Source organism: Opisthocomus hoazin, chromosome 17 (assembly GCF_030867145.1).
Source record: "Opisthocomus hoazin isolate bOpiHoa1 chromosome 17, bOpiHoa1.hap1, whole genome shotgun sequence".
Taxonomy (NCBI): Eukaryota; Metazoa; Chordata; class Aves; order Opisthocomiformes; family Opisthocomidae; genus Opisthocomus; species Opisthocomus hoazin.
The window spans coordinates 737,124-763,548 of record NC_134430.1 but is presented as its reverse complement, the minus strand read 5'-3'; the positions used below and the strand labels follow the sequence as shown (position 1 = coordinate 763,548).

The following is a 26,425-nucleotide window of genomic DNA, read 5'->3' as shown; positions in this document are numbered from 1 at the left end:
GTGCGTGGCAGTGAGGGGCCTCGGTGCAGCAGGGATCCTGGCAGAGGCTTTGCTCTGGAAATCTTCACCTCCGCAGGAGCGGCAGCCTCCGCAACAGCTTTTGCAATGCCAAAAAATTCAAGCAAACTTTCTCTTCAAAGCAGTCAGCAAATGCAAATGCAAATACAAAAAAAAAAAAAAAAAAAAAAAAAAAATCAAAGGTAACCACTGGGAGTTTGGGGATGTGGCCAGCATGGGACTTCTTTTGACCTTCAGGGTGGAGAAGCCAACAGACCCTCTTCCATCCTGGCTTCTCTTTGTACCAAACCAAAACAGGCAGCACGCCGCTGCTGTCGCTGCTTTGCATAAATCAGCAGATCCAGCTTTGTGGCTCTTACTTGGGGTGTTTCCTATAAAAAGCACATCTGTGGCCATGCTTTTTGGTGCAATAGACTTTAGCCTGGAAGCAAAAGCACACAAACAATGTGAAATTCATGCTGACTGGAGTAGATTCCAAGGGAAAGAAGAGTTGGGAAAGCACCTACTTAAGTACTGACTAAGGATATTATCTCTGATCTGAATCTCGCCTCTGTGTGTGCGTTACTGTTGAGTACACAGTGCGGTTTCAGACATGGCCAGAGACAAGAAAAAATGATTGTTTCAGGGTAACCACAAGGAAGATGAATGCAAATGTATTCCTGTAACTGGGAGAGTTCCCTTGCTCTTAAGTTGGGCTCCGGTACATGGCCTCAGGGAAGTAAATTTGCAACTACCTTCATTAAATTGTTTAGGAATGATTAATCAGGAGTCAGAGACGTAACATTTTTTGCACATTGTGAAATGTTAATTCAGTTCCTGCAGTTCCGTACAGTCTGCAAGGGTGGCTTTAGCGAATGGTCTGGGGACAGGTACTGGTGGCTGACAGAGGCTTCCTGCCAGCCCTTATCTCCCCCGAAGCCCGGGGCTGATAAGCCTCCACCGGCTGAACCGCAGCCACCCGCGTCACACCGGGATCACAGCGGTGCGAGACGCCTGTCGGAGACAGCAGCCTCCGGCGCGGTGCGCGGCACCACGGCAGGAGACGCCGGGAGCACCCCTGACCGCGCTCTGCCATGCCCGCCCCTCGGGTGACTTCACCGTCACCGCGTGCTGTGTCCCAGCACCGGCTGCGGCCAGTGCAGCCCACACAGAACGTAACGACACACAGAGCGCTTCTGCCGACGCGCCCGCAGCTCGTGGCTGCGCATTGACGCGTTCCTGCTGCCCGAAGCTGCCGACAGCTCAGCCCTGGCTGAAAGAGCAGCGGTGCGTTCCCAGCCACCCCTCGGTGGCCGCAGGACTGTCCCCGTGCCCGCCACAGCCCACCGTGCCCTCCCGTTCCCGTCTCAGCTCGCGGGTCTCCCCTGCCTCCCGGCCGCGGCCCAGCGTGCCGGGGCGGAGCGGTGCTTTCCCGGCAGCTCCAGGCCAAAGCCCGGTCCCCAGCACGGCCAGGGCAGCGGCTCGGTGCGGCCGCACGCCCCGACGGGCCAGGGGACACCGGGCTGCACCGAGCAGGTGCTGCGGAGCTCTGGGACTCAGCTGCCGTCTGACACCCACCTCTGACGGGGGGGAGGTGAAAACGGGCCAGACCGGAGTTTTAATATTTTAACTTTTTTAACCTTTTTAACCTAACTTTTTTAACTTTTTGGAGAGGGGCTTTTCACAGGGGTGTGTAGTGATAGGACAGGGGGAATGGCTGTAAACTGAAAGGGCAGATTTAGGGTAGATTTTTAGGAAGAAATTCTTCCCCGTGAGGGTGGTGAGGCCCTGGCCCAGGCTGCCCAGAGAAGCTGTGGCTGCTCCTCCCTGGCAGGGCTCAAGGCCAGGCTGGATGGAGCTCTGAGCACCCTGGGCTGGTGGAAGGGGTCCCTGCTCATGGCAGGGGGGTGGAACCAGATGATCTCTAAGGTCCCTTCCAACCCAACCCATTCTGCGATTCCGTGATTCCAACCTCGGAGTAACCGCGGCCCGGACAGGCCGGAGCACCCTCCCAGGGCCCCTGCCCCCGGGGCCCGCCCGCCGCTGCCGACGCGGGGCTCCGCCGCGTCCCGGCCCCGCCGGCCCCGGCCCCGCGGCGGGCAGCGCGGGCAGGCCGCGGCACGGCGAGGGCAGCGCTGCGGCGGGGAGCGGCGTGCGGGGCAGGCCGGGGGCCCGCAGCGGGTCCCGTCCCCGCGTCTGCCGGGGCGATCCAGCGCGGAGGCGCGGCTGGGGCCGGGGCCGCGGCGGGGGCAGCGCTCGCCCGGCGGCAGGGCCCGAGGCGAGGCCGGGGGCCGGGGGCCGGGCCGGGCCGGGCCGCGCCACCTCCCCGCTGCGGGGCCGGGGCCGGGCGGGGCGGGGCTGGAAGCGGCGGCCGCTCGGCCCCGCCCGCTTTGCCCTTCCGCCTTGGCGCGGCGCTGCCCGGGCCCGGTATAAAGCGGCGGCCGCCGCCCGGCCCGCTCGGCCCGATGGAGACGCAGCGGCGGCCCCTCGGCGGCAGCCCGGTAAGCGGGGGGCGGGCGGGGGTCCGGGCCCCGCGGGGGCCGGGCCCGGGGCGCGGGGGGGGCCGGGCCCGCTGCTAACGCCCGTCTTGGCCCGCAGGTCCGGGCCGTGAGCGGAGGCCGGGAGTCCCCCGCGGGGAGCCATGAGCGCGGGCAGCGTCTCCGCCGCCCCGGGCTGGCCTGAGGCGCTCCCGGCCGCCCGGCCCGCAGCCAGCATGAGCGCCCGAGCCCCGGGCGAGAGCCGCGGCCCCGGCGCGGAGCCGCCCGCGGAGGCGGCGGGCCCCGGGCCGGAGCCCTGCGGCGGCGCCGAGATGCAGCTGAAGGTGGACTTCTTCCGCAAGCTGGGCTACTCCTCGGAGGAGATCCGCGTCGCGCTGCAGAAGCTGGGCCTGAGCGCCGACACCAACACGGTGCTGGGGGAGCTGGTGAAGCACGGCCCGGCCGAGCGGGAGGGCGGCGAGGCCCCGCCGGAGGCCAGGGAGGCCCCGCTGGTGCCGCGGGGGGGGGCCGCGAACAAGGCCCCCGCGCCCGGCACGGCCCCGGAGGAGGCGGACGGCGAGAACCTGCGGCCCATCGTCATCGACGGCAGCAACGTGGCCATGAGGTGCGTCCGGGGCTGCGGGGGCTCTAGCGGGGAGGGCTCGGGGGCCGGAGAGCCCCGCCGCTCCGCGCTGGGTGCCCTGCCAGCGGCTGGTGATGTTTTCCGAGGCACCGGCGCGCGTCGCTCTCGTGGGGACGGGCATGGCGCGTGCCCGTGTGCTGGGCCTGGGTCTCTCCTGCCCGCGGCCTCCGCCAGCCCCAGCCGGTGGTCGCGGGGCCCTGGCAAGCGCTGGGGCTGCTTCCTGGGCAGGAAAGACGCTTCCTGCTGCTTGCTCGCTGACGAGGAGGATGGCTGCAGATACATGGTCCTCTTGCCTAATGGCTTGCTGTAAGTCTCTCTAGCAGGAAGTTGCTCAATAAATAATTACAGGTTTAATTAGAGAAGGCGTTGTAATACGGAGCTGTCTTCTGCCTCGGAGGCCAGTCTCTGACTTGTGACTGTTGGGCTTCGGTTGAGTTTCCGTGTGGTGCGGAGCACGGGTGGGATGCCAAAGGGGCTTCGAGCACGTGGTGTCCCCCAGACAGGGCTGCGACTCGCCCGCGGGCGTTCTGGTGCCGCTGGCGCAGGTCCTGCGGCCAGAGGCAGCCTGCGACGCTGCTGGGCTTGGGACAGCAACATGCGAGCGCAGGAGCCCTGATAGCCGTGGAGCACCCGCGATACCTGGTCTGGATATTGGTTGTCCTTATGTCCCTACTTGCGCCTTGGCTTCTGTTCCCCACGACAGCGAGCGTTACCTGCCCTGTCCCCAGCCCCTGGTGTGGCACTCCCTGCCTCTGTGCAGGGCGCTCTGGGCTCCGTTAACTTAGAGCACCAGGTTTCGGACTTGGGCTTTGTCGCTGCAGTTCGAAAGCAAGCCTCCTTCACTATGTTTTAGCTTAATAGATCTTGTATGTTTGTGTACATGAACCTTTTCATAAAATAAAAACCCAACAGCTGGCGGGGTGCACACAGAGCTGCTGTGTGCGTTGCTGTAGACTTTGTCTAAGGTGAAGGTGCTCAGGGGAGGTACACGTGCAAGTGAGGTTTTCTCTAAGCCGTGGTTGGCAGTTCTGAGAACAGGACTGAGAAAAGACGGGGTGCAGTCTGCTGTGCGACTGACGAACAGAGCCTGTGAGCCCGTGGGCAGAGGAGGAGTTCTGATGGCGATGGAGCAGGGCCAGGGAGCGGAAGGTGTGACCTGGGTGTCTGCAGGAGAGCACCGTCCTGCTGTGCTGCTCTCCAGCAGCTGGGCAGCCACTCGGGGAAGCTGGCCCGTTGTGAGACCTGGGCTGAGAAGTGTGGCTCTTGCCGTGAAGCTGACCTTAGAGAAGTGCTCAGGCTTAAATGACAGTTAGTTGTGTTTTTTGAGTGAGGAGCCTCTTACCTGTGAAAGTTATCCCAAAAAGCGCAGGAGAGATCACAGCAAAGTGACTCGGGCCAGGCAGCAATAACGCTGCTGATAGGACAGAGTTTGACATGAGAAAGCAGTCTGGCTTTTTTAAGCAATTTGCTAGAAGGGGAATTCCGTTCTGAAACTTCCTGTATTGATGGTGTGATGTTCCCTGCTGATTCATTTGCAGTGTGTACAGCGGCCTCCCTGCACAGCTCTTGACAAACATATGCAAATCATAGTGGAAATTAGCTTTTACTTCCTTCTAAGGGAATTTTTTCTTGGCTGCTGCGAAATCAGATCAGCCTAATTAGCTACCTTTTGTAGACTTGAGAGCGGTAGCAAGGACTCAAAAGAAGAAAATCTCTGCTTTTCTCATTTAACTCTGAAAGACCATAGTAACCTGTGTCTGGCTATCTGTAGCACAACCAGTCTGACACGAGAGAAAATTTGTAGAACATCTTTCTTCTGATTGTCATTTAGGATTCTTAATGAAGATGTGTTAGGTGTCTCCTTAGGTGTTAGTTTTGATGTTAAATGGATAGTTCCTATAGAATAATTATTTTGGTCCAATTGTTGTAATGTAAAGCAATTGTTGTAATGGCTGCAGCAGAAGTGCGAGGGCAGGAGCAGAAATAGTCTTTCTAGTGCTACAGCTGTACTACAGTAACAGAGCTTCTTAGCAATGCGCCTGCTGGGACGTGAGCTCCTCAGTCACTGCTCATGGAGGAGCTCACGAGCATGCGAAGTGGTGGTGGGAGTCGAAATGTCATTCACGTGTAGACGGGAAGAGGAAGACTTGGGGCAGGGTAGTGCCCAGGTGGGGAAAATCTTACCGAACGATGAGACCGGTTATCTGCAGCACGGTACGTCTTACCAGAGTGTCATCCTGAAATGTAGGCTGTTCATCCCCAGAATGACAAATGGGGCTGTAACACAGAAATGTTGAAAATTTGCCAGAACCACTATCAACAGAAAAGCTGATTACACTCTAAATACTGGTACTTGTTAAACAGGAGTGGTAGTTTCCTCTTAAAAGTTCTGGAAAGTTATAGATACGACCTAATGAATAATTAAGAAGCAGCTTTTTGCGTTGGTATGTATGTCTGATGCAGTTGTCAGAGTTTGTTCTCCAACTGCCAGGTGCTGTTAAGATGTTTAGCACTGGTCCTGTTAACAGGAGATGTTGCTATTTTGCACAAATCCTGTGTTTGTGACTGACTTTTTGGGCCATAATATAGTGAAGAAGCATGTTTCCTCAGTTCTGATGTCCTTGACTGCATAAAATGTCTTGTTTTGCTTAACGTTACAAGCGAAACACCTAGTGAGGGTGCAGTTTACACTGGCAGAGGTTAGCCACTGGTGCTAGCTGGTGGAATAGCACAAAGGGTGTTCAAGATCACATTGTACTCAGGGCTAAAAATAGAGATGTAGAGTCCAGAGTTGAAGCAAAGGCTCTGTTTCAGAGCAGCTGCAACAGTTAGGGCTGCTTTCTCCCTCCTGCTGAGGATTTGGGTATTTATTGGTGTGCTGAGGGGCTAAGAGCAACAGTCATTCCGTGAAGACCTCAGTGCTGCTATTTACACGAGGTGAGCAACGAGGACCGATTGTGTTACTCTAACACCTCTTCACTAAAGGTTGCCTGATTTGCTGGATCCGTTTGCTTAGTGTCTTGCCTGACCAGTCTGTCTATAACCTGAATATTGTAATTCTCTATTTTTTTCTTTAATGCAGCCATGGAAATAAAGAAGTGTTCTCCTGTCGAGGTATCCTTCTGGCTGTCCAGTGGTTTTGGGACAGGGGACACAAGGATATTACAGTCTTTGTGCCGTCTTGGAGGAAGGAGCAGCCACGACCAGATGTACTTATAACAGGTGTGGAAATATGAAAACCAAAAGTAGCTTTTCAGGCTTTTTGCTTTGTCACTTAATGAGCTTGCAGTGTTCTGGCTAGTTAGTAATTAACTTATGAATGGAAGATCTGAGTAGTAGAGATCCAGTAAGCTGAGCTGACCAGTAAGAATTAGTAATTAACTTCTCCCCTAAGCAAGTTCTTGCCTGGATCAGTTGGAGTAATTCAGAGAACAAAGAATGTAATGCTATGCTGCTTCCTAACTTCTTGCCTTTCATTACTTGCAATTTTTTCCCCTTTCAGGGACAAGTCTTCATGCTATGTATTTGACTAACACATTTGACACTGTAAACTGTACAGAATTTCTACATGCTGAAAGCTAAAGCTTGATGAGAGTTTAGTCAGAATTATTCAAACTGAGGGGAGTTTTCTCTGAACTTGCAAACAGCTAAGATTTCTGTGTAACTCTGCTCGGAAATCTGTGCCTGTAGTATGGCACTGCAAGAGATACCGGCCTGCCAGTCTGTAATGCAGAGCGCACTTTGCATGCAGAGGATGCTGTGGGTGGGACTTGCCGTGTCGCAGCAGCCTCGGTGTGCGGTGAGTGTCCTCGGGCGCCAGGCAGGCACCGCGGCTAGGCACCCGCCTCTGGCAGCCTGGGGGAGAGTGTAAGGAGAGAGATGAGAATACAGGCCGTGTTGTGGGGAGATGAAATGACTTTACATGAATTTTGTCATTTATTTATAATGTTACGTTACCTGTGCGAAGGCCTTTGAGCTGTGTGTGTTCACAGTTGTGTTTGTTCTAGACCAGTACATTCTCCGTGACCTTGAAAAGAAGAAAATTCTGGTCTTCACTCCTTCCAGGCGGGTTGGAGGCAAGCGTGTTGTCTGCTATGACGATCGATTCATTGTGAAACTGGCACATGAGTCTGATGGCATTGTGGTTTCTAATGATACTTATCGGGACCTGCAGAACGAGCGTCCTGAGTGGAAGAAGTTCATTGAGGAGCGTCTGCTGATGTATTCTTTTGTTAACGACAAGTATGTTCCCATTCTTCTTTTGCCTTTCAAAAAGATCTGTACAAGCATACTGTCTTGTTTTAATGAAGCAATGGCAAGCGATGCATGAAAAGAGCAAAATGCTGGTGCAGAACGGGGATTAAAAATCCTGTAGAGGTATTTTTTGGTAGAAGGGAGTGTGGTGTGAAGAACTGTCCGGCTGTGGTGAAGTACAAAGGCATAAGGAATTGAAGTCATCTTAATAGCTGTTCATGGTTTGGAGCTAGGAGTTCTGCCACAGTGGAGTTCTTAGGAGGGCTCCAGGCCTTGATTTCCTCGCAGGACAATCACTAGCATGCCCAGCAACAAGTACTAATTCTGGTCAGCAACAGAGCACAAAACCTCTCCTGTGCCTGACGTGAAGCACTTTATGCCAGTCTTCACTAGGTGACAGGAGAGTTCTCACTGCAGTGAAATGGGAAAGCTTTTTAGGGCTCAGATAGCTTTTAACCTTCCGTCAAATGGGAGACTTCTAAAAGAAAAGAAACCCTGACCCAAGGAAGTAAACTGCTCCTGACTGAGATGAATTTTTCTTTAGGTTTATGCCTCCAGATGACCCCTTAGGGCGCCATGGCCCCAGCCTGGATAACTTTCTCAGAAAGAAGCCTCTGGTGCCAGAACACAAGAAGCAACAGTGCCCTTACGGTAAGACCTGCCTTCTAAACGTGAAGACCGAGGTGTTTGTGCTAGTGTAATGCATGCGTTTAGTAAAATTCAGCTGGTCATTCCGTGCTCTGCCTTTCCTTGCAGGGAAGAAATGCACTTATGGAATTAAGTGTAAATTCTACCACCCTGAAAGGATCAATCAGCCGCAGCGCTCATTAGCTGATGAACTCCGAGCCAATGCAAGGTTGTCTCCTACCAGAAGTACCAGTTCCAAGGAGGAGAAAAAGGGCAAAAGAGGTTCCCAGGCAGAGCTCTTGTGCTCTGTGCCCACAGAGAGTGATAAAAGCTCTTTGCAGAAGGTCTCTGCAGAGAGGAAAAGCTTGACCCACAAGGCAAAGCCCGGTGATGTTCCGCTTCAGGTCAAAAGCTGTGTGTCAGGCAGTGTCCCTCCTAACAGTGGGAGCCATAGGTCCTCTGACAGGTACCAGCAGCCTCATATGGACTCTCTGTCTTACATCTCTCAGGAGCATCTCGACTCGGGCATTGGGTCTTTGGAGAACCAACTGTCTGACATGTGGCCTTACAGATCTACCAGTCACTGTGATCATTCCCATCCTGATCAGGTGGCAGTCTGCACCTGTGGTAGGCAGAGACCTGTCTACCCACATTCTCCCAGCTTAGAGCAAAATGGTCTGGTCTCTTACAAGCATGGTTCCCATAAGTCGTCTTCCTCTGGTGCTAGCTTCTTGCAGTATAGCCCTGAGATGTCTCACTCAGGACCACCTCACTCTTTCTCAGGCTATGGGGTACCTGTACACCCAGTTAACGCTGGGCAATACAGCCTGCCCAATGAGTATAATTCCCCTCCACCCCATTCTCGTGAGTACTGGTCTGAACCGTACCAGATGCCACCTCCTCAAGTGAGGTCTACCAGCGTGCGAGATCCCCGTTCAGTGCAGAGAGCGACGGGGCCCACGTACGGGGACTCCGGCCAGTGGGCTGTCTCTGACCAGTTTGCAGAGGAGCGGGCCAATGTGCATGTCAAGCTGTGTGGCATATTCCATCCCCATTTAGTTGATGCTGTGATGAGCCGTTTCCCTCGGCTTCTCGATCCCCAAAGGCTGGCTGCAGAGATACTAACGTACAAGTCTCAGCACCCAGGTATATGAGGCAGGTGCCGGGGGCAGCCAGGCATGTGAAAGGCTTCAGCAGCGGTGTTTGCACTCTGTAGCTGCCATAGATGTATTCTGAGGGCTCCTCCTTTTTCCTTGGCAGTACCAGGCTCTTCTTGGAGGCTGGATACCAGATGTGGTATGCTCACAGCAAATTCTGGCCTAGACATGGCAGTGTGCCCCTTGTAGAGCTGAGAGCACCCTGGGGTCCCGTCTTCCAGAGGCCGTTGAAGAGGCTGCAGCTTCAGAGCAGCGTTTTTCCTTTGGGACTGCATGGTCAGTCAGGCACACCCTAAATTCCTGCAGTTGTTCAGAACTGAACATGACCTTATTCCTCCCGTTAGCTTCAGTTTTGAGATGGCTTAGTCTGTGATCAGGCGTACAGAGGGAGGACTCTGGGGGGCTTGTGGAAGACGAGGGGTACTGCCTTTGCAGTGGCGTGAGGCTTGTTTGCGGAGACTGAAATGCATTGTCAAGGCTGTTCTTGGCTCTTAACTAAGCCTCTTCACTAAATCTTACCATGCAGATCTGGAAACTGTTGAATTATAAATCTAGTATGAAGCTAGGTTTAGCTGACTTTAATTTGGTTTTATTGGTGCGCTTCTTTAATGATGCTTTCAGTACCCTTAAGCTTACCTTCCTGAGGTGAGGTAATTCTCCAACATGTACCACAAGTGCTTAGCAAGCTGCTCGGCTCTTAGCAATAAGAGGAGCTAGGAGTTCAGTGCTTTCTCAGGAGGAGAGGCCTGACACTGCTCCAGAGCTCCATGCGAGTCGTGTGTTTGGTATTTGCTGAAAAATGCAGCTGTCAGAACATGTGGGTGACCACGCTGTTGCTGCTGCTCCAGAGCACTGACCTTGCCTGGTAGCCTGTCGTGGGCTGTCTCTGCGCAACGCTGACAAGGAGGATTTATAATGTTGTGCCTTTTGTCTTCAGACAGCGATAGTTCTGAGCATTCAGTAAAACAGCTGTCGTCCTGTCTGGCCTGCTGCCAGGACTGCTCCTGAGGATTCCTTAATATTTTTCTCTGTAAAGCTGTTGTTTGGTCTTCCTTCTACCCAATGTTTTCCTGTCCCCTTCAGCTTTGTCAAACTATAGCAGCATCCAAAAATGTAGAATAAGACTTATTTGGTAAGACTGTTCCCCTTTCACTCCCTCTTACTCTGTAAGGTGTTTTTTACTGTAGATACTGTAACAGATTTTAAATATGCAAAACCAGTTGCTGTAGTAATTGGTTCTGGTCCTGGTATTTCACTGTGCTTAGAATGCAAAGATGTTTCTTGCACTTGCAGGCCAGAAGCAGTTGATTTGTTGATACACATTGTATCTGTGTGTTTGGTTATGTTTTTTAAGTATGTCCATCTTGTGGTTAAACCAAGGTTGTTGAGTGGCAAACTGTGCAGGGGAGAGCGGAATACAGCTGTCTGAGAGCCCTCGTTGGGAGCGGCCGTGTCCGTTGCTGTGCTTCCCTCTGGCTGTCCGAGGCGTGGCCTACCCAGACTGGCACCATGTGCCGTGAAAACCACAGGGACGCAGAAACCTGTATACGTGGTTAATTATGATACATTACAAATTAGTAATGTTTCATGTTAGTAAGCAAAATGCTTCTTAATTTTAAGTAACCTGATACTTTGCATATTTGTAAATTACAGGAAAAATGGTTTTTAATGTTATTGTCCAGCAACTTGCTGCTTGATGCTGTTTTTAATTAGTACTATTCTTGACTCAGCCATTGTGTTACTTGGCGTGGTGTTTTTTGTTTTTTCTGGTGGAATGCTGATACATGCTTCTTCTCTTGCAGTCGGAAGATTAACATTTTATACTCACAAGCTGACATTTTACTGAACTTTCTGTATCATTATGCAGTATGTAGTTTATGTACCAAATGGAGGCAGCCATGTGAAAGCCATGGCAAAGTAAGAACTTGTATTATATAAATAAAAACTGCTGAGTTATTTGGTCTCTGGTGGCTCTTTGGAAGACCATTCAACATTTTGGCTGGCTTTCCAAGAAAGTCAGAGAACTCATCCTTCCTCCCTGGGGTTCCTCTGCCAGCCTTGGATCTGCACGCGCCGGCTGGTGACAGCAGCGGTCCGATGGCTGGGCACTGGCAGGGTTGGTGGCTGGCGCAGTGTGGCAGCTCCAGAGTGCTGCAGCAGATGACAGCGTGACAGCGTTGGCTGTTTATTCGGTGTTCCTGAAGTTAGTGCTCTGCACAGGGGCTGCCCCGGCGCGCGGGGCAGCGGGGCAGCAGTGCGGGCATACGGCTCCAGCCGCAGTGGTGGTGGAGGTCTCGGGTGCTAAGGAACAGTACTCTCCTCATTGTTTTGGAATAAGTAGTGTGGGCTCTGCTTCAGTTTTAATGGGCAGTTCCACAGTACCATCTGGAAACAGGTTTATATTTTATTGGTTATACAGCACATCTGTGTCGGGTTGAGTGTGCTAATACGCGCACTGTAACATGTCAAGACTTTGCTCTAAAGCTTTGTTATGAATGGGGAAGGAAATGCAGTAGGAATATCAATGCTCACATTTCTGTACCAGAATCTTCCCCTCCCGCCTGCTATGCTGCGGTACAGCATGTTCTTAGCTGACCTGTTAAATAACTTTAGGGTCTTTATTAAATTAAGAGCATGAATTTGAATAGGGGGGCAATGACTGTTTCCAGTTAATCAAAACCAAGGCAAGCAGGAGCTCCTGGAGACAGTGCTTTCTTTCAAAAACCAAATCTGACACCTTGCAGTCTGAAAGGTCAGGTACTGGCTGTGAGAGAGGAGCCCTCCAGAGGGTGTCATTATGGGGTGACAGTGAGCTCGTGTGGCTCTGTATGTGTGTGACAGCTGGGGTCTTGGTGGGGAGGGGGCTAGCTGATGTGCTGTGGATTTGATCAGACCTTTTAACCAGGGGAAGGCTCTCTTGCTGTTTGTAGTGGGGTCTCTGGTTGAAAAATGCTGTAGGATTTTGAGGCTGGTCTTCCTGTAAAACACCTGAATGGATAGTTTTAGTTTTGCAGGATGTGTAGATGGAGGAGGAATGTTTATTTTTACCTCCTTCAAAGCTGAACTGATACAGCTAAAGGAATTGATGCAGAAGCACAGACGTTCACTACCATAGCCAGGAACGGAAGGGCTGGTGGTGGCTGAGTTTGGTTATGATGCTAACGGCCCTTTTCCATTGCAGTGACAGTCCTGGTGGCACGAGGAGCAGTTCGGGAGGGTCAGTCCCTAACACAAAGCCAGGCAAAATTATTCCCGCAGGGCGCTGCTGTGTGTGCTGCCATGCCACCCAGGAAACCCAGCCGAAATCAGCCACTCTTTCTCTGAACTCTCTCATTCTCTCACACAAGGCTTCTGCGAGAGTGAACCCGCTGCCTCCTGCCCTGGAGCATCCCGTCTGTTGGAGCGTAAGTGCTGCTGTCCTGTGGGCCCGGGAGCTGGGGAAATGTGGGGAATGCGGATCGGAGCTGTCTCTGCTGCACATTTTCCCCCCTGCACTGGGTCAGAGGAGCTGCCTACCTGCACACCGCGGGCTGCTGCGCTCGGGCAGGCTCTCACTGTGCTGCTGTTGTGGAATTTTCAAGACACATCCTGTGGCTTACCGCTTCCTTGGGGTGCATCGGTGGGGAGGACCTGTCATGACTGCTGGGCGTCTGCATTGTGTTTCTTACCCATCTAAAATAGGTTACATCTTCTTGCCAGCTTACTGATCTATTAAAGTTAAGGAGGTCACACACAGGCACCTTGTTGAAAGCTTCCTTCGCTTCAGCAGGGTTGCCCTGCCTCCATCCTGTCTACGGCCCTGTGCCGAGCCCTGCGGGAGGCTGGCTCCTCTCGGAGCAGCTTTTCCTACCCCAACAGCATGAGGAATCACTGTTGTTCTCTTTGAAAGGAGGAGCTCCCAGGCTGCGCTGGAGAACGGCGTGCAGAAGGCTCCTGAAAAGTGTCAGGGCACAACCAGGGGAAAGAGGAGGAGAATTGCTGAGATGACCCAAGGCTGTTTCTGCTGGACAGTGGGGCCAACGGGAGCTGCGGAGGGGCTGTGAGCTCTGCAGAGCAAGTCTGGTGAGCCCGTCCATCGCTAGCGCTGCCCTTCCAAGCGAAGGTGCCATCCCTCACCCTCCAGCAGTGATCAGTCATCCTCCCTTGTCATCTGCGTCGCTGCCTGCTCCAGCCAGGTGCCTGCTCCTGGCAGGAGGAGACCGCTGCCCTGCGCCCTCCCCAAAACCTCGGGGCAGCGTAAAGGGGGCCAAGGAGGGGTGGTTTCGGGTAGGAAAAACTTTGATGTGGAAGTGAGGAGGCTGAGTGAGGATGCTCGTAAAGAGGAACGAGGGGTCCAGGAGTGTGTTTTGGGGATAAAGAAGAACAGTCTTCTCTCTGCCTTCCCAGCTGTGCTGGAAATAGATGGATAAGGTAATTAAATCGCATCAAAGGAAAGGCTTTGCTCCCACTGCACAGACAGTGCACAGAAAGGACAGACAGGCAGGGGAAGAGCCCTCCTTCAGAAGTCAGTGCTGCAGGATATCTTGACTTTTATTTTTTTTAAAATCAATACTCAAAAAAGGGAAGGAAGAAATGGGAAGCTGTGCTGTGATAGAGGTCAGGGTGGAGACTGCCAGATTCTCATCTCTCCTTCCCCTGTGCTGGGCGATGACCCAGGAGGGACCCTGGGCAGCGGACGCAGCCCCCTGCTCCCAGCCCAGCGGGGATCAGGCACCCGGTGTCTGCAGGGCCGGGCTTTGCTCGCCTCTCCCCATGCCAGCTGCCTTGTGCCCTGCTCGCTCACTGAACCTTCATCTGAACCCATCTGGTTCTCTCCCATCGGGGGATTTCCAGGATGTGGCCAGCTCAACTCTAACATTTTAAGGCGTTTCCAGAGGCAGGAATCTGACCCAAGGCTCCCGTACAGGCTGTGGGAAAGGGGCCGCTGTGTAATGGCAGCAGGCGTGCGTGGGCTGTCACGTGCGGGTGCGGCAGTGTCACCCGTCTGCGGCAGGCCGCCGGGCGAGGAAGCAGGCTCAGCGTCAAGGCCCTGTTTTCACCCAGCTCCGAGGCGACGGGGCTCTCGCTCCCTGCGGATAGGAAGAGGCGGCCCAAGCGCGGCTGCAGCCCTGCAGTGCCTGGTGCAGAAGCAGCCTGGTGCACGGCCTTGCTGTAAGACAGAAATACAGGAAGCGAGAAACCCCTCGGAGTAAGCGTTGCACCAGAGCGAAAAGAAGGGAGAGGGTCTGGGTCCTGCCAGGGGGACAGAAAGCAGGCAGGGCGGCTGCTGGCGTGCTGGGGACCGCGGCGTGCTGGGGACCGCGGCGTGCTGGGGACCGTGACGTGCTGCCTGCGTGGGTGTCCCTCGCTGCTCACCCTCCAGCCGCGCGTTTCGCAGCCCGCCTGTCACCTGCCTGCCTCGGTGCCTTGGGGTCCCTGCGCTCCCCAAGGCCAGCGTTCGCCTGCGGGGAGGTTCCTCTTCCCGAGTTGTGCCGGGCCGCAGAAGCGCTTTCTCGCTGTCTCCATCTCTCCTTGCTGCGGCGGCTGGGGGAGCAGCACCCGGCTCAGCCCTCCGGCAGCCCCGAGCCCCCCGGACCCGGCCAGCCTCCCCCGAGCCCTGTGTTGCACAAAGGGCTTGGAGTCAATGCAGCGTCTGGTTGAGCAAGAGGGCAGGAGGATTTGCATGGCGTGTTGGCCCGGGGGAAAGCTTTCTGCAGCTCCTGCCTCACGCGTGGGCAGGGTGTGGGGCGATGGGGCTGCTCCAGCGGGGAGGGAGAGCTGCTGGAGGCAGCCAACGCTGCTGCCTTCGCCCTCCGCCTCCTGGACCCTGGCTCTGGCTGAGCTGCTGTGCGAGCGGGGCTGGCAGGGGATTTCCAGCACCGCGCTGTGGGTTGCTGCCAGAGAGCTGAGCTGGGGCTGCAGCAGGTCCGGGACCTTGTCGCATCGCTGCAAAGCTGCCGCCTGCCCTCGCCCGTGCTCCTGAGGGCTCTGTGGACGCCGCTGCCATGCTGCTGGCAGGGGGTGGCTGGTTTGGGGCTGGGGTTTTGCTGCAGCACGGACCCAGGAGGGGCTCGTGTGCAGGGCTTGATTTATTTTGGGATTTCTAAGAAGCGTGGGGCTGTCCCACTTCAAACACGGTGCAGCGTGAGTCAGGCTGCTGTTATTTGCATTGCACCAGTTCCCTGACGGTGTGGGGTGCTGCACGGGCACGTTGGGACGAACGATCCCTGCTCGCTGCAGCAGCCTGGCCCCAGCCCCTGCACCCGGCCGGCTCCCCGGGGCAGGCACGGGGGCTGCCGTCGGGGCTGTGGGACGGTTTCCGTGTGCTCTCCAGGCCCTGGGGACGGCAGCAGGCCCAGGGTCACGGCGGCCGCCCCACAGTTCTGCGAGGTTGATTCCCAAGCAGCATCGCACGAGTCTGCCTGGTGCCGGCAACACAACCACAGCAGAAGTGTTGCCATCAAAGCCTGAGAGCTGGAGGGCAATTCTCAGGGCTGCAGGACTGCGAGGAGCAGGGTCCCCGGCAGCCCCTCAGCCGTGTGCCACGGCGGGCTCTGCATTGACCCCAAGCAAGAGCTCCAGCCCAGGGCGAAGGAAGGAGCAGATGGAGATTCCTTGGGGCTGTCGGGGGGAAGGTGCCCACCTGCGCAGTGGATCGGGCATCTGCCCTGCCTGGGGAGCAGGGAGCCAGTGCTGGGCACCAAATCTGCTCAGTGCTTTGCTCCCTGCCTGACGCTCCCAGCAAGCTACGCCTGGAGCTGCCGCAAGCAGCGATGGCCGAGCCCGCTGCTGCCTGTGCCAGAGGGCTGGTGCCCCTCTACCAGCGGCTGCCAGCTCTCGGGGCGGCTGCAGCCTTTGTGAGGGGCCAGGTGCCAGCGCGTTGCTCCGGTCCCCTTTACCGAGGAGTTGTGGGGGTTGCTCAGTGCCAGACACGTGTGGGGTCACTGCGGGGAAGGGCGGCGGCAGCGAGCGCGGTGCCAGGGCCCGCGGGGAAGGGCTGCGCACGCAGGGCTCGCGGGACACGCTCGGAGCAGTGGGCGCAGCGATGAGCAGCGTTTGCCCATCTCTTGGCGAGGCGCGGCTGGTTTGCATGGCCTTCTCGCAAGGCAGGATCATCTCCCAGGCGGGAAGTGCTGCTGCCCCACGCTCCCCTCAGCAGCTGAGTTCACAATCGCAGCGAACGCTTCCTGGACTGAATCACAGCCGCGGCACACAGTGCTCCGGGCCTGGCCCGTGGCTGCCATAGCATGGGGACCATCACCTCCCTGCAGCAACAAGAGCTCGCCTGGGCACCCCTTCCCCAAAGAGCCGCGGTCCGGGGTCTTCGCAGGGCGGTGCTGGCGCAGCCGTCCCGGTCCCGGCAGTGGAAGGACCAAGCAAACACCCCGAGGGAGAAGCGCCCGCCTGTATTTCACAGCAGCAGAGCGGGGCCAGCACCAGGGGTGGGAGCAGCACCCGAGGCAGGACCAGGGTGGGGGGGGGGTGGGTGCAGGCAGCCCTTCACCCCTGGGTGCCTCGTGCAGGGCCATGGCCAGGCCCGATCTGCGCTCCTGGGGTGGGGGCTCAGCGCCCGCTCCCCTCGGGGCTGGCACTCCCATGGCTCCGCAGCCCCCAGTAAGATCGTCTCAGGGCTGAGGGCCTCGTGGCCGTCCCGGGCAGCCGGTTTTCCCCAAGCGCTGTCGCAAGGAGCCGGCTGGGCGTTGCAACATGTGTGCAGAGCAGCTGATGGAGGGGACTTACCCGACCAACAAGGAAGCAAACAGGGCAGCAGCTGGGTTTTGCAATCCACCCGCGGCCCCAGTCTCTCCAGCTTGTGCAAGGTGACCGGGAGCTGGCAGTGACCTTGCTCCTCACGCCTGGGAGCTCCCACCCAGCTGCAGTGGATCAGGACAGTGGCTGCTCTGCCACCTCTCATTTGCTCTGCTCATGATTCATCTTTTTGCAGGAAAAAGACCTGTGATTTATTTTTATCTACCACTTTCAGCTTTCATTAGCATGCAGGTAAAAGCCTGTGCAGCTCGGTCTGATGCCTGTGTCCACAGCTGTGCACGGGGGACCTTCAGTCACCCAGGCCCCTTCACAAGAAAAACAGAAGCCTTCAGCAATAAAACAGAAGTTTCAAGCACAACTGTCAGTGCCAGAGCCAGCACCCGTCCCACGACACTCCAGCTGGGGATGGGGCTGAGGCTCCCAAAGGGATCGGCCACACGCTGTCCTCCCCCCCCAAGGCAGCACCGCAGGGAAGCTGGTGCTGCCGAGCTGTGGCCAGCAGTGCTGGGTCTGGGACAAGCGGCCGTCCCCTCTGCCGGGGCAGACCCCAGGAGGCCCCACAGCCTCGCCATCTCACCTGGCCCCGGGCAGCCGAAGGGCCCAGCACGACGTGGGAGAAGAGCTGCCCCGCAGCAGAGCGGGACGTCTCCCCCTGCCAGCCGGGCGCTGGGCGCTCAGCCGGTGCCTGTCGATGCGCTGGCTCCCCAGGGCTGCTGCCGTCAGACACTGTCCGCATCGGCACCGGCTGTCCTCTGCCGTTGGTGACAACCGCTGCCGGAGGCAGGAAAGGCTGCGCTGTCCCCTCCTAATGCGCATCACAGCCAAAGCAGAGCTGGTTGACACTTTGCCACAGAAAACGCCCGTACACGCAGGCCTCTACACTCTGCCAGCCCTTTGCTGTTTCTCGGCAGGTGAATGTTCTGGCCAAAAAGGCGCAGCAGCTTTCCTCGAGGTCAAAGCGGTGCAGCCACGAGTTTTACCCTCTGCAGTCCAGGCGCTCTTGCAATCCTTGCTTTGGAACAGCAGCAGCAGTGGGAGAAAAGCTGCTTTCGTACCAAGGCCAAACAATCAAAAACCAGCGGCTAAGACTTCTTTTTCCCACAGCTATGGAAAAGCAAGGCCATTTAGGAGGTTATGCTGTTTCCTAGATCTTCCACCCCCCCCCCCCCGTATTTAACCTCCGTAACCTCGCACACAGAGCAGCAGGACAGCTCTGTGCCTCGCCCGTGGAGCCGTTAGATCCCGACACCCCCGCGGACACGCAGCCGCCAGCCCGCCAGCAGCGTGCCAGCCGCTCGCGCTGCTGCGGGACACGCCAGCCCCCACCGCGGACAGACACGGCGCTGCCTTGCGCCCCGAACCAGAAGCCAAACCGGAGAACTTCGCTCCTGCCCGTCTGCCTTCGCTCTGAGGAGCTGCTCTGCAGTGACTGGGCTGCCGGGAGGGAGCTGCAGGGGACCCGGGGCCCCAGGGCAGCAGCGGCGCGGCAGAGCAGGGTGCACACGCAGTTCCCTGGGGGCTGCGAGCGAGACGGCCTTTCCACAGCCGTCTCCCTCGGCAATGTGTAAGCAGACAAACACATTACAGCACCAGTAAAAAAGCCAATTTACCACCTTGGGAAAGGCAAAGCTCATTTCAACACCAGCACTGTTATCTCGACCTGGCTACCGCAAACAGCACCCAACACCCACCCCTCTGTGTACGCTCCCAGTGGCAATCCAGACTGCTCGTCCCTTATCTGCGGGCACTCTGCCAGTGTCAGCAAGAACTGCCTTACATCCAGGTCCTACCTTGAAGCGGGATTAGTTGAACACAGCTGGAGATTAGCGCCTGGCAACCCTTTCAAGTACTCGATGTTGTGTCTACAGAGGAAAGCATGCACGCAGGAAACCTCCTCAGGGGCACGAGACAAGGAACAGCTACTATGGGAAAGTGGAAGAACTCCAGCAAAGCCCTCACAAAACAGATGGAGAATAAAAAGCACTAGAGTCAGAGTTTGGACTGGACAAAACACGAGAAGAGAGACAAACATGTAACTTTTATTGTTTATGTACAAAGGCCAGAAGTTTGTATTAAAAAGAGAATTCACCCAATCTCAAAGATAGCAAAGAGCAGGATGGCTTTGAGCTCCAGCCTTCCCTGCATCTCAAAGCACTGCGTAGATTTTAGGGGATGGTGTTTAAAATTAAACTTAGAGAAAAGGGTTAAGCACCTTCTTCTCTGCTTGAGTAAGAATGAAAATGAGCCGTTCCTCAAAATGAAGAACCTTCCACTCTACATGGATTAAAACAAAGAAACCAAAAGTCAATTTAACTATACACTTTGGTTTTTAAAAAACAACAACAACAAAACCAACAAAAGAACAAAATCCAAACAAGACTACAAGGCTAAGTATCAGCAACAAAAGTAATCTAAGTCTCACAACACGGATGGGACGCACGGAATCACACCCCAGTTCCAGTGGAAAAAGCAGTACCTCTCTGCGGGTTTGCAGATGACAGGGGCGGCAGCAGCCAGACCAGCCAATTTCAGGAAGTTCCCGACTGAGGTGGAAGCACAGAATAGTCAGGAATTCAGGACTACTACTACTACACCACCTTAGTCTTCCTGCAACTCAGGTGATTTAAAAATGCTGCCAAGTACATGGTCCAAGATCTTCTCCCCCTATCTAAGTTCTTAAGAGCGAGCCACTCCCATCTGCAGACACCTGGCCAGAGAGCTGCCACCGTGCTCATCCAGTCGACTGGCATTTCTCCCAGTGAGGATTCATGTAGACCTAAACCCCAGCAGCATCAGCACTGACGAGTCTAGTAGTCCTGCAGAGAAAGGAGAAGACAGGCACTCTAAGACCTTTCTACTCCCGATTCTGCTTGCAGAGCCAGGATTCTCAGTCTTCTCCCGTTTCTACACACAATTAGTTGCAGGCAAAACAGAAAAGAGACTTTTTTCTTGTAGCTAAACATCGAAAGGGACAGACCTTTCAAAGCCCTAGGTCAAGAAGGCATCAACCAAACCCAGATGCTTTCAACGTTCCAGATCATGACAAGATAACAGGACGCAAACCAGCTTTTTTCATAAAAAGTGCACAGGACTTTACCGTGACCTAGCTTCACAACAAGCCTAGCTGGGCTTATTTACTGTTAAATCCACAAGACAATGCTTATTTCATACCGTGAGATTCCTCAAACACGAAAACAGGATCTTAAATTACAGCCGAGGGAGGCTTGTGAAGCTTAGGAGTCAGTCTGCCACTCAAGTGTACAGGCGAGCAATGAAAACAACGACAGAGCACGGATACTTACGGCTCTTGGCTTTTTGTTTAACTTGAGATCAATCCTGTGGTTGGAAAGATAAGAGAAATGTCCATTTCAATACATCAGACCAACACTGGAGTTCACAGAACCAGTTACTGCATATGGCACAGGCTACAACAAAGACTATTCGGTTAATTCAATCCACATTCCCAGTTCGGCTGAGCCAAATCACTGTCCCAGGGTTACTGGGCAAGAGAGCAGCAGAGAGACGGAGAGTGGATTCTTTGTTATTGCCAAAATGCATATCCCGTCCACTCAGAAAAAGAGTTAATAAAGGTTCACAATAAAAATCACAGGGAAGTTATGCAGCATAAAGAAATAAGGTTAAACAGGCATGCTCTACGTTAATCTGTTAGCTGTGTAACTATGCCGCACGGGGTTACTCAGACATAGTGGTGATGGTTATTTACTCGGAACAGAGACGGGAGTTTAGGATGACAGGGTTACATGAGTCAAAGGTACCGAGTTCATTACATTTTTCCAGAAGGAAATATCCAAATCTACACTAATCTCCTTATGAAGCAAAGCCAGAAGAATCAGTTTTTAAACAAAGTTTTTAAGTTAAAAAGTTTATCTATTTTAAAATGAAAGAGAAAGGTAAAGAGGAGTGAAGTTAATTTAATTTTGCTGAAGTTATTAAATAAAATGTTACCTCCATCACGCTTTTCTGTTTTTAAAAAAAACTTCCCAGCCTAACCTAATATACATACCTACAATTAAACAGATAAACTATGGGTTAGAAAGGTCTCAAAAGGCACATTGGTGTCTACACACTAACAACACAGCACAAGTACTAATTCAAGTCAAACTTACTCAAAGTCATAATCAAACATGCCAGACGGGCTGAGGGGCAGCATTTGAAAGGAAGAAAGCAATAGAAATTAATATACTAACGAATTAAATAAATTAGTTGATTAGCCACCCTAGCGAGATCACTAAAAAATAAAATAAAATAAAACAAATAATAAAGCCAGTGTTCAAATGCCATAAAGTTTCTTAAGATCTCTTCAGCAGAGCTGGGCACAATGAGCGCCCAGGTCGGGCAGTCGGGAGTCCCCTCCCCGGGCGGGTTTCGGGGCACCGCGGCGTGCGAGCGGGGGCAGAGCGGTTTTGGGGGGGGGATTCCAGGGGCCGAGAAAGGAGGCTACCGGACACCCGAGAGCGCGCAGGAGCTCGCAGGCAGAGAGAAAATCCGACCTGCTTGCAGACCCCGGCGAGCGGGCGGGCAGAGCGCGGCTCGGAGCAGACCCCCAGCAAAGCCCAGCTCGCGGAGACGGGGACGGCCGGGACCCCGCAGCCCGCTCGGGCGCAGGGACACGCCACGCACACGCGTGCCCGCTGCGCCCGCGCAGCTCGGGGCCGCTGCCAGCCCCGCACCGTCCCAGCGCCCACGGCACCGCACGGGGCTGGTCACCAGGCCAGCCGTAACCGGAACGTGGCCGCTCCTCAGCACTGAAGCGCCCGAGGAAGCAGTGTTGTTTGCTCCTGGAATACTTCTTAGCCAAGGAAATCGCCCAGCGTGCAGAAAATCATCACCCTGGCCTTCCCGCGGCCTTGGCGGGAACAGAGGACGACTTCAGTGAAGACACTCGAACGTCCACCCGACTCCCTGTCTTTAACTGGTCCAGGCTAAGCTGCCCAGTCACACCAGTTCTGCCCAGTCTGAACCCAACTCTCCCCACAGCTGCCGGCAGCGTTCGAAGCCGGCAATCCCGCGGAGCCGTGCACCGTCAGGGCGCCCCGTCCCAGCGCCCCAGCACCCACACGTACGCTGCGCGTGGAAGAGCTGCCGGACAACGGCCACATTTCTCTCTCTCGCCTCTTCTCCCCACGCCGTGACACTCCAGGAGTGTCGTCCTGAAGAGCGCTCCGGGCCGCAGCGCGCTGCGAAGCCCTCAGCTGCACTTCCAGTAGACTGGGACCTTGCGTTGATTGCTTTTTGTTAATGTACATATACTGGGAACTTTTCTGCCAAAATTTAGGGGATAGGCAGTAACGGCATTCACAATTTTAACAGTGGTTTTATTACAGACAAACTTAATTATCTTCTTTTAATTATCTTCTTCTTTTAATTATCTACCTGGCCACGCTAAGCGTTAGGAAACAGTCAATTACTGACTGCAGACGCCTCTCCGTAGCGTAGCTGTGTCTGCCTGTCTCGTCGGACGGTCAGAACCGCCATGCCAGCGCGGGCCAGCGCTCCTCACGGCCAGCGCGCTGTCCCCGACAGCAGCCAGCACCAGCTGCGTCCGCAGAAGGGGTGCAGAAGAAACCCCAAAGCTCCACAACCTGTCACTGGGGCAGGTTCTTCCTAACTCCTGCCACTAAAGTTCGGGTTATGCAACGGAGCAAAAGAATTCGTATTATTTACAGCGTTCGCATTGCACCCCACGGCGCCTGCCCTGGGCTGGCTGGCTGCCCATTGAAGTGCTCAGCAGAACATTTTACCATTTGTTTGAAATAGCAATTTTCTTAAGCTGTACTTCAGTTCTACAGATTGCTTCTCTGAACCTGTTCACAGGTGCAGTTCCTCGTGTTATTCCTGAACTTCTTTCCAACTGCCTACAGGCAAAAAAAAGAACTCTGAACTGCTCTGGGCTCCCAGCTCATGAGGAACCAAAGGGACATCCAGTCCCTCGGGATGTTTGCCCAGTTAGTGCTGCTGTAGGAAGAAAATTCTGATCTAAGAATTAAAGACACACTAATAACCCAAAACCTAATGCAGGAGAAAAGGTAGCCAAACAGTTTTCAGGCACCACACCTCCCTCTGTGTCTCCCCAAAAAACCTTCCCCCAGCCATCTTTGTAAATTTTCACTGACTTTCTTTAAAACATTTCTCTCTTGTAACTGTAGGGGAAGGTCCCTTGTAGAGGGAAGCCCAGCCACACACAAAGCCACCAAGCTCAAAGTCAGCCAGAGCGCTTGATTTTGACCAGCTCCTTTACTTCTAACAGTCTTTAGGTACCGGTTCCAGCAGTCGCTTCCAGGGAGGTGCAGCTCAGCAGTGTCTCCTCTTCCCAAAGCATGGATTTCCGTGCATGTTTTCCCCGCGGGGTGTGACTCCACGGTGCACTGTCACACTCCGCAGAAGCCCCCGCGCCAGCTCTGCGCAGGGGCACCCGGCCACGGGCAAGCAGCGGGTGACGCCAGCCCGCGCAGAGCAGCGCTGAAGGCACGGAGTTTATTCCAGATTTCTGAGCCATCAGCCCACCATGCTGCATCAGGCCTTGGGGGCACAGCTTACGGGCAGAACTGGTGATCTAAATTGAACCAGGAAGAGTTCAGGAGAGCCTTGTTTCACACGAATTTCAGGTCAGTTTAACAACAAACACCTTGAGGTTAACGTGACAAAGCAACTCTTCCATGCCCTCATCAAAAGGGACTCAGTTGGGGCACTGAAAACCGAAAGGGCTTGGAGTGGAAACCTCAGTGAAGAGCGTCCACAACCCCCAAAACATTCCAATTTGCTCTTTCACCCTTCTTTTCCAAAGAAAGTACCGACATTCCTATCTTACTTGGTTCTGCAGAAACCAAGCAGCAAGCACCGGAGGACAGGACTGCAGCCCTCCTCTCCCGGAAGGAAGACAGCTTTAGTCTCCCGGGCAGCCAGGAGCTGAAAAGCCCAGGTGAAAAGCAGAGCTGCACCCGCGAAGGAGCCAGCGCCCCGTGCTGCCTCCTCCTTTAACTTCCTCAGCGTGCCTTCCCCTCCTCGACACGACGAGCGCAATGGGGTCCTGACGAACACTACAGGATGCATACAACTAAAAACCAGAGAAATTACCAAAACAAACGACCTGAGCTGCTCAGTACTCTAACAAGTTACTAGTTTCTTTCACACCATCAGGTGAACCCACCAGCAGCTACCCACTCAGCAGGCAGGACAGGAAGGCTGCCGGTACCACTAACCTGTGTCGATTTTTGTTCTTCCGTTTTTTGTGGCTGCTGTGGTGGCTCCCAGAAGAAGTAGAGGAAGCAGCTTTCTGGGGTTTCACCCCCTGCACAGACCCATCCAGCTCTTCTGCATCCTCCTGGCTGGGCTCATTCTCCTGATTGTGGAAGTCTGGGGAAGTGTCACTTTCTGTGCCGCTGCCTGGCTCCCCTAGAGCAGGACAAAGACAGACGAGCCCAAGGGTCACCGCCCCGCAGCTCGCACCCCGGCTGCCCCAGCAAAGCGCAGCAACAGCAGATGGGGCAGCAGAGACCCCCCAGCCCCACAGCACCAGGAGGTATGCAGGAGAACCTGAAAAATACTCCTGAAGGACAGCAAGCTACTGCTCAGCAACTGGAGCACACTGGAATTGCATCTGATTTGGTACCGATTACAAAAACATTTTTAAAAATCCCGAACGCAAGTGGCTCCTCCCCACGTCCCGTGCAACCGCCTGACACACAAACACAAACGCGCTGCTCCACTCTTCTAGCCTCGTTCTCCAAAGAGCACCAAATCCACTTAAAGAAGTTTTATGCACAATAAGCCCTTGCTGAGCATAAAAGTTTACTCAAGAAAGGAAGCTCAACTTTCCTTCTGCTTCTCCCAGCGCCGCTTCGCTGACTCGTGCAGCTGGAGGTGGTGCTGGGAGCACTCGGGAGCCGGCCAGGAGGAGCAGCCGCAGGGCGCTGGACGGGAGCAGGGAGCGCGGCACGGATCCAGACCACCGGAGACAGAGCTGAGGGGCAGGGAGGAGCGTAACTCTTTCCAAATTCCCAAAAAATTAAGAAGTGACTTACGCTTTTCGATGAGCTGGTCCTGAACTCCAGCTAACGCACTGACCGCCTGGAAAACCGAAAGTGGCGTTAACGGGAGCAGTAAGTCACTTGCCACTTTTCAAACGTTCAAAAACACCGAGGTCACCTCACAGAGGACGACACGTCAGGCCTTTGCTCGAAAGAGCTTACGGCCTGGCGCCGGCACGGCCCAGTGGAAGGGGGCCAGGAGCAAAATGCTACAGACACGGATGGCAGCGACGAGCGTGTGGCCCGGGTGGCTCCTGACTGCGGCTCCCCGCCATCTCCCGGGGCACGAAGGACGGGGTTTCTGACAGAGGCTGCGACGTGGGATGAAGATGCTCGGGTCGGGGGAGACGGGGCAGGTACAGGGGCTTTAATGGAAAGCGGCTCCTGCAGCAGCCTGGGCGACCCCCACGGGACCAGCTGCAGTGAGGAGCACCGAGGGATGGGGACCGGGACGGGGACCAGGATGGGGATGGGGACCGGGACAGGGACTTGGCTAGGGACCGGGATGGGGAGGGAGACGGGGACCAGGACCGGGACCAGGACGAGGACAGGGATGGGGACCGGGACAGGGACTTGGCTAGGGACAGGGATGGGGACCGGGATGGGGACCAGGGCGCCTGCTCGGCCCCGCCGGGGCCCGTCCCCGCACTCACCGCCGCCGAGGTGACCGAGGACTTGCTGAAGAGCCGCTCGGCCTCCTTGAACTTGCGGTTCCTGCGGTCGTTCTTGCTGTTGGAGTTCCTGGAAGAGAGAGGCAGCCATGGCGGGGGCCCGGCGCGGCGCGGGGCGGGGGCCGCCGGGACTCACTTCTGGTTGGTGAGGTAGCGGTCCCAGCCGCGGATGATGTTCCCGTACATCTGCGTGTCCTCCAGGTAGCTGCCCTCGAAGGCGTAGATCTGCCGCTCCAGGTTGGCCAGCGTCTCCTGCCGGCACAGCGCAGCGCATGGAGCGGGCCCGGCCCCGCGCCCGCCCCGCGGCCCAGGCCCCGCCGCCCGGCCCCGGCCCCGGCCCCGGCCCCGGCCCCGGCCCCGCCGGCGGCGCCCGCCGCTCACCGCCAGCTCCTGCTTGCGCTTCACCAGCTCGGCCAGCTCCCGGCGGGTGTCGGGGATCTGCGGGGGGCCGCCGGCCTTGGCGTGCAGCGCGGCCATGGCGGCGGCGGCGGCCTGCGCGGGCCGGGTGGGGCGGGGCGCGGCGGCGGCGGCGGCTGCGCTGCCGGGAGGGGCCGCCGGGGGCAGCGCCGAGCCTGGCCCCGCCCCTCCCCTCCCCGCCGCCTGGCCCCGCCCCTTCCCGCCGGAGCGCGGCTGCCCCGGGCCGGGCCGGTGAGGGCGGGCGGGAGCCCCGGCCCCGTGGGACACAGCCGCCCCGCGCAGGGGGCTGCGGCACCGACCGGCCCCGGCCGCAGCTCCCACCGACACAAACCACGCAAAAAAGGATTTTTCGTTAACTTCTTTGGTGTCTTTAGCACCGAAACGA

General features: G+C 55.8%; 2 protein-coding genes across 6 annotated transcripts; one reads left to right on the top strand and one right to left on the bottom strand.

Annotated features, from left to right (window-relative positions):
* The first annotated feature begins 2,412 nt into the window (after positions 1-2,412).
* On the top strand, positions 2,413-11,104 carry ZC3H12A (zinc finger CCCH-type containing 12A). Its single transcript, XM_075438067.1, has 6 exons — positions 2,413-2,498; positions 2,596-3,099; positions 6,200-6,339; positions 7,125-7,359; positions 7,916-8,022; positions 8,128-11,104. The coding sequence occupies exons 2-6, from the start codon at positions 2,639-2,641 to the stop codon at positions 9,150-9,152; spliced, it is 1,968 nt and encodes a 655-aa protein (XP_075294182.1). The 5' UTR covers positions 2,413-2,498; positions 2,596-2,638; the 3' UTR covers positions 9,153-11,104.
* A 7,819-nt stretch (positions 11,105-18,923) lies between these two features.
* MEAF6 (MYST/Esa1 associated factor 6) lies at positions 18,924-26,130 on the bottom strand. 5 transcript variants are annotated; one of them, XR_012765744.1, is made up of 8 exons: positions 26,005-26,130; positions 25,760-25,875; positions 25,606-25,693; positions 24,947-24,992; positions 24,125-24,317; positions 20,871-20,928; positions 20,207-20,240; positions 18,924-19,720 (listed from the first exon to the last, which is right to left on the bottom strand). XR_012765744.1 is itself a non-coding variant. In XM_075438005.1 (8 exons), the coding sequence occupies exons 1-8, from the start codon at positions 26,098-26,100 to the stop codon at positions 19,712-19,714; spliced, it is 612 nt and encodes a 203-aa protein (XP_075294120.1). In that variant the 5' UTR covers positions 26,101-26,130; the 3' UTR covers positions 18,924-19,711. The 5 variants fall into 5 exon arrangements, 4 of the variants coding, with proteins under 4 accessions (XP_075294120.1, XP_075294121.1, XP_075294122.1 ...); XM_075438005.1 differs by lacking the exon at positions 20,871-20,928 and adding an exon at positions 21,032-21,061; XM_075438006.1 differs by lacking the exon at positions 20,871-20,928.
* Between the last annotated feature and the right edge of the window lie 295 nt (positions 26,131-26,425).

Excerpts from the sequence above, each read along its gene's own strand:
- ZC3H12A (XM_075438067.1), top strand. The coding sequence starts at position 2,639 with ATGAGCGCGGGCAGCGTCTCCGCCGCCCCGGGCTGGCCTGAGGCGCTC. Across the intron at positions 3,100-6,199 it reads GGCAGCAACGTGGCCATGAG|CCATGGAAATAAAGAAGTGT; the intron begins GTGCGTCCGGGG and ends TCTTTAATGCAG. Across the intron at positions 8,023-8,127 it reads GAAGCAACAGTGCCCTTACG|GGAAGAAATGCACTTATGGA; the intron begins GTAAGACCTGCC and ends CTTTCCTTGCAG.
- MEAF6 (XM_075438004.1), bottom strand. The coding sequence starts at position 26,100 with ATGGCCGCGCTGCACGCCAAGGCCGGCGGCCCCCCGCAGATCCCCGAC. Across the intron at positions 25,876-26,004 it reads AGCGCAAGCAGGAGCTGGCG|GAGACGCTGGCCAACCTGGA; the intron begins GTGAGCGGCGGG and ends CTGTGCCGGCAG. Across the intron at positions 23,980-24,124 it reads AAGAACAAAAATCGACACAG|TTGTATGCATCCTGTAGTGT; the intron begins GTTAGTGGTACC and ends TCTGGTTTTTAG.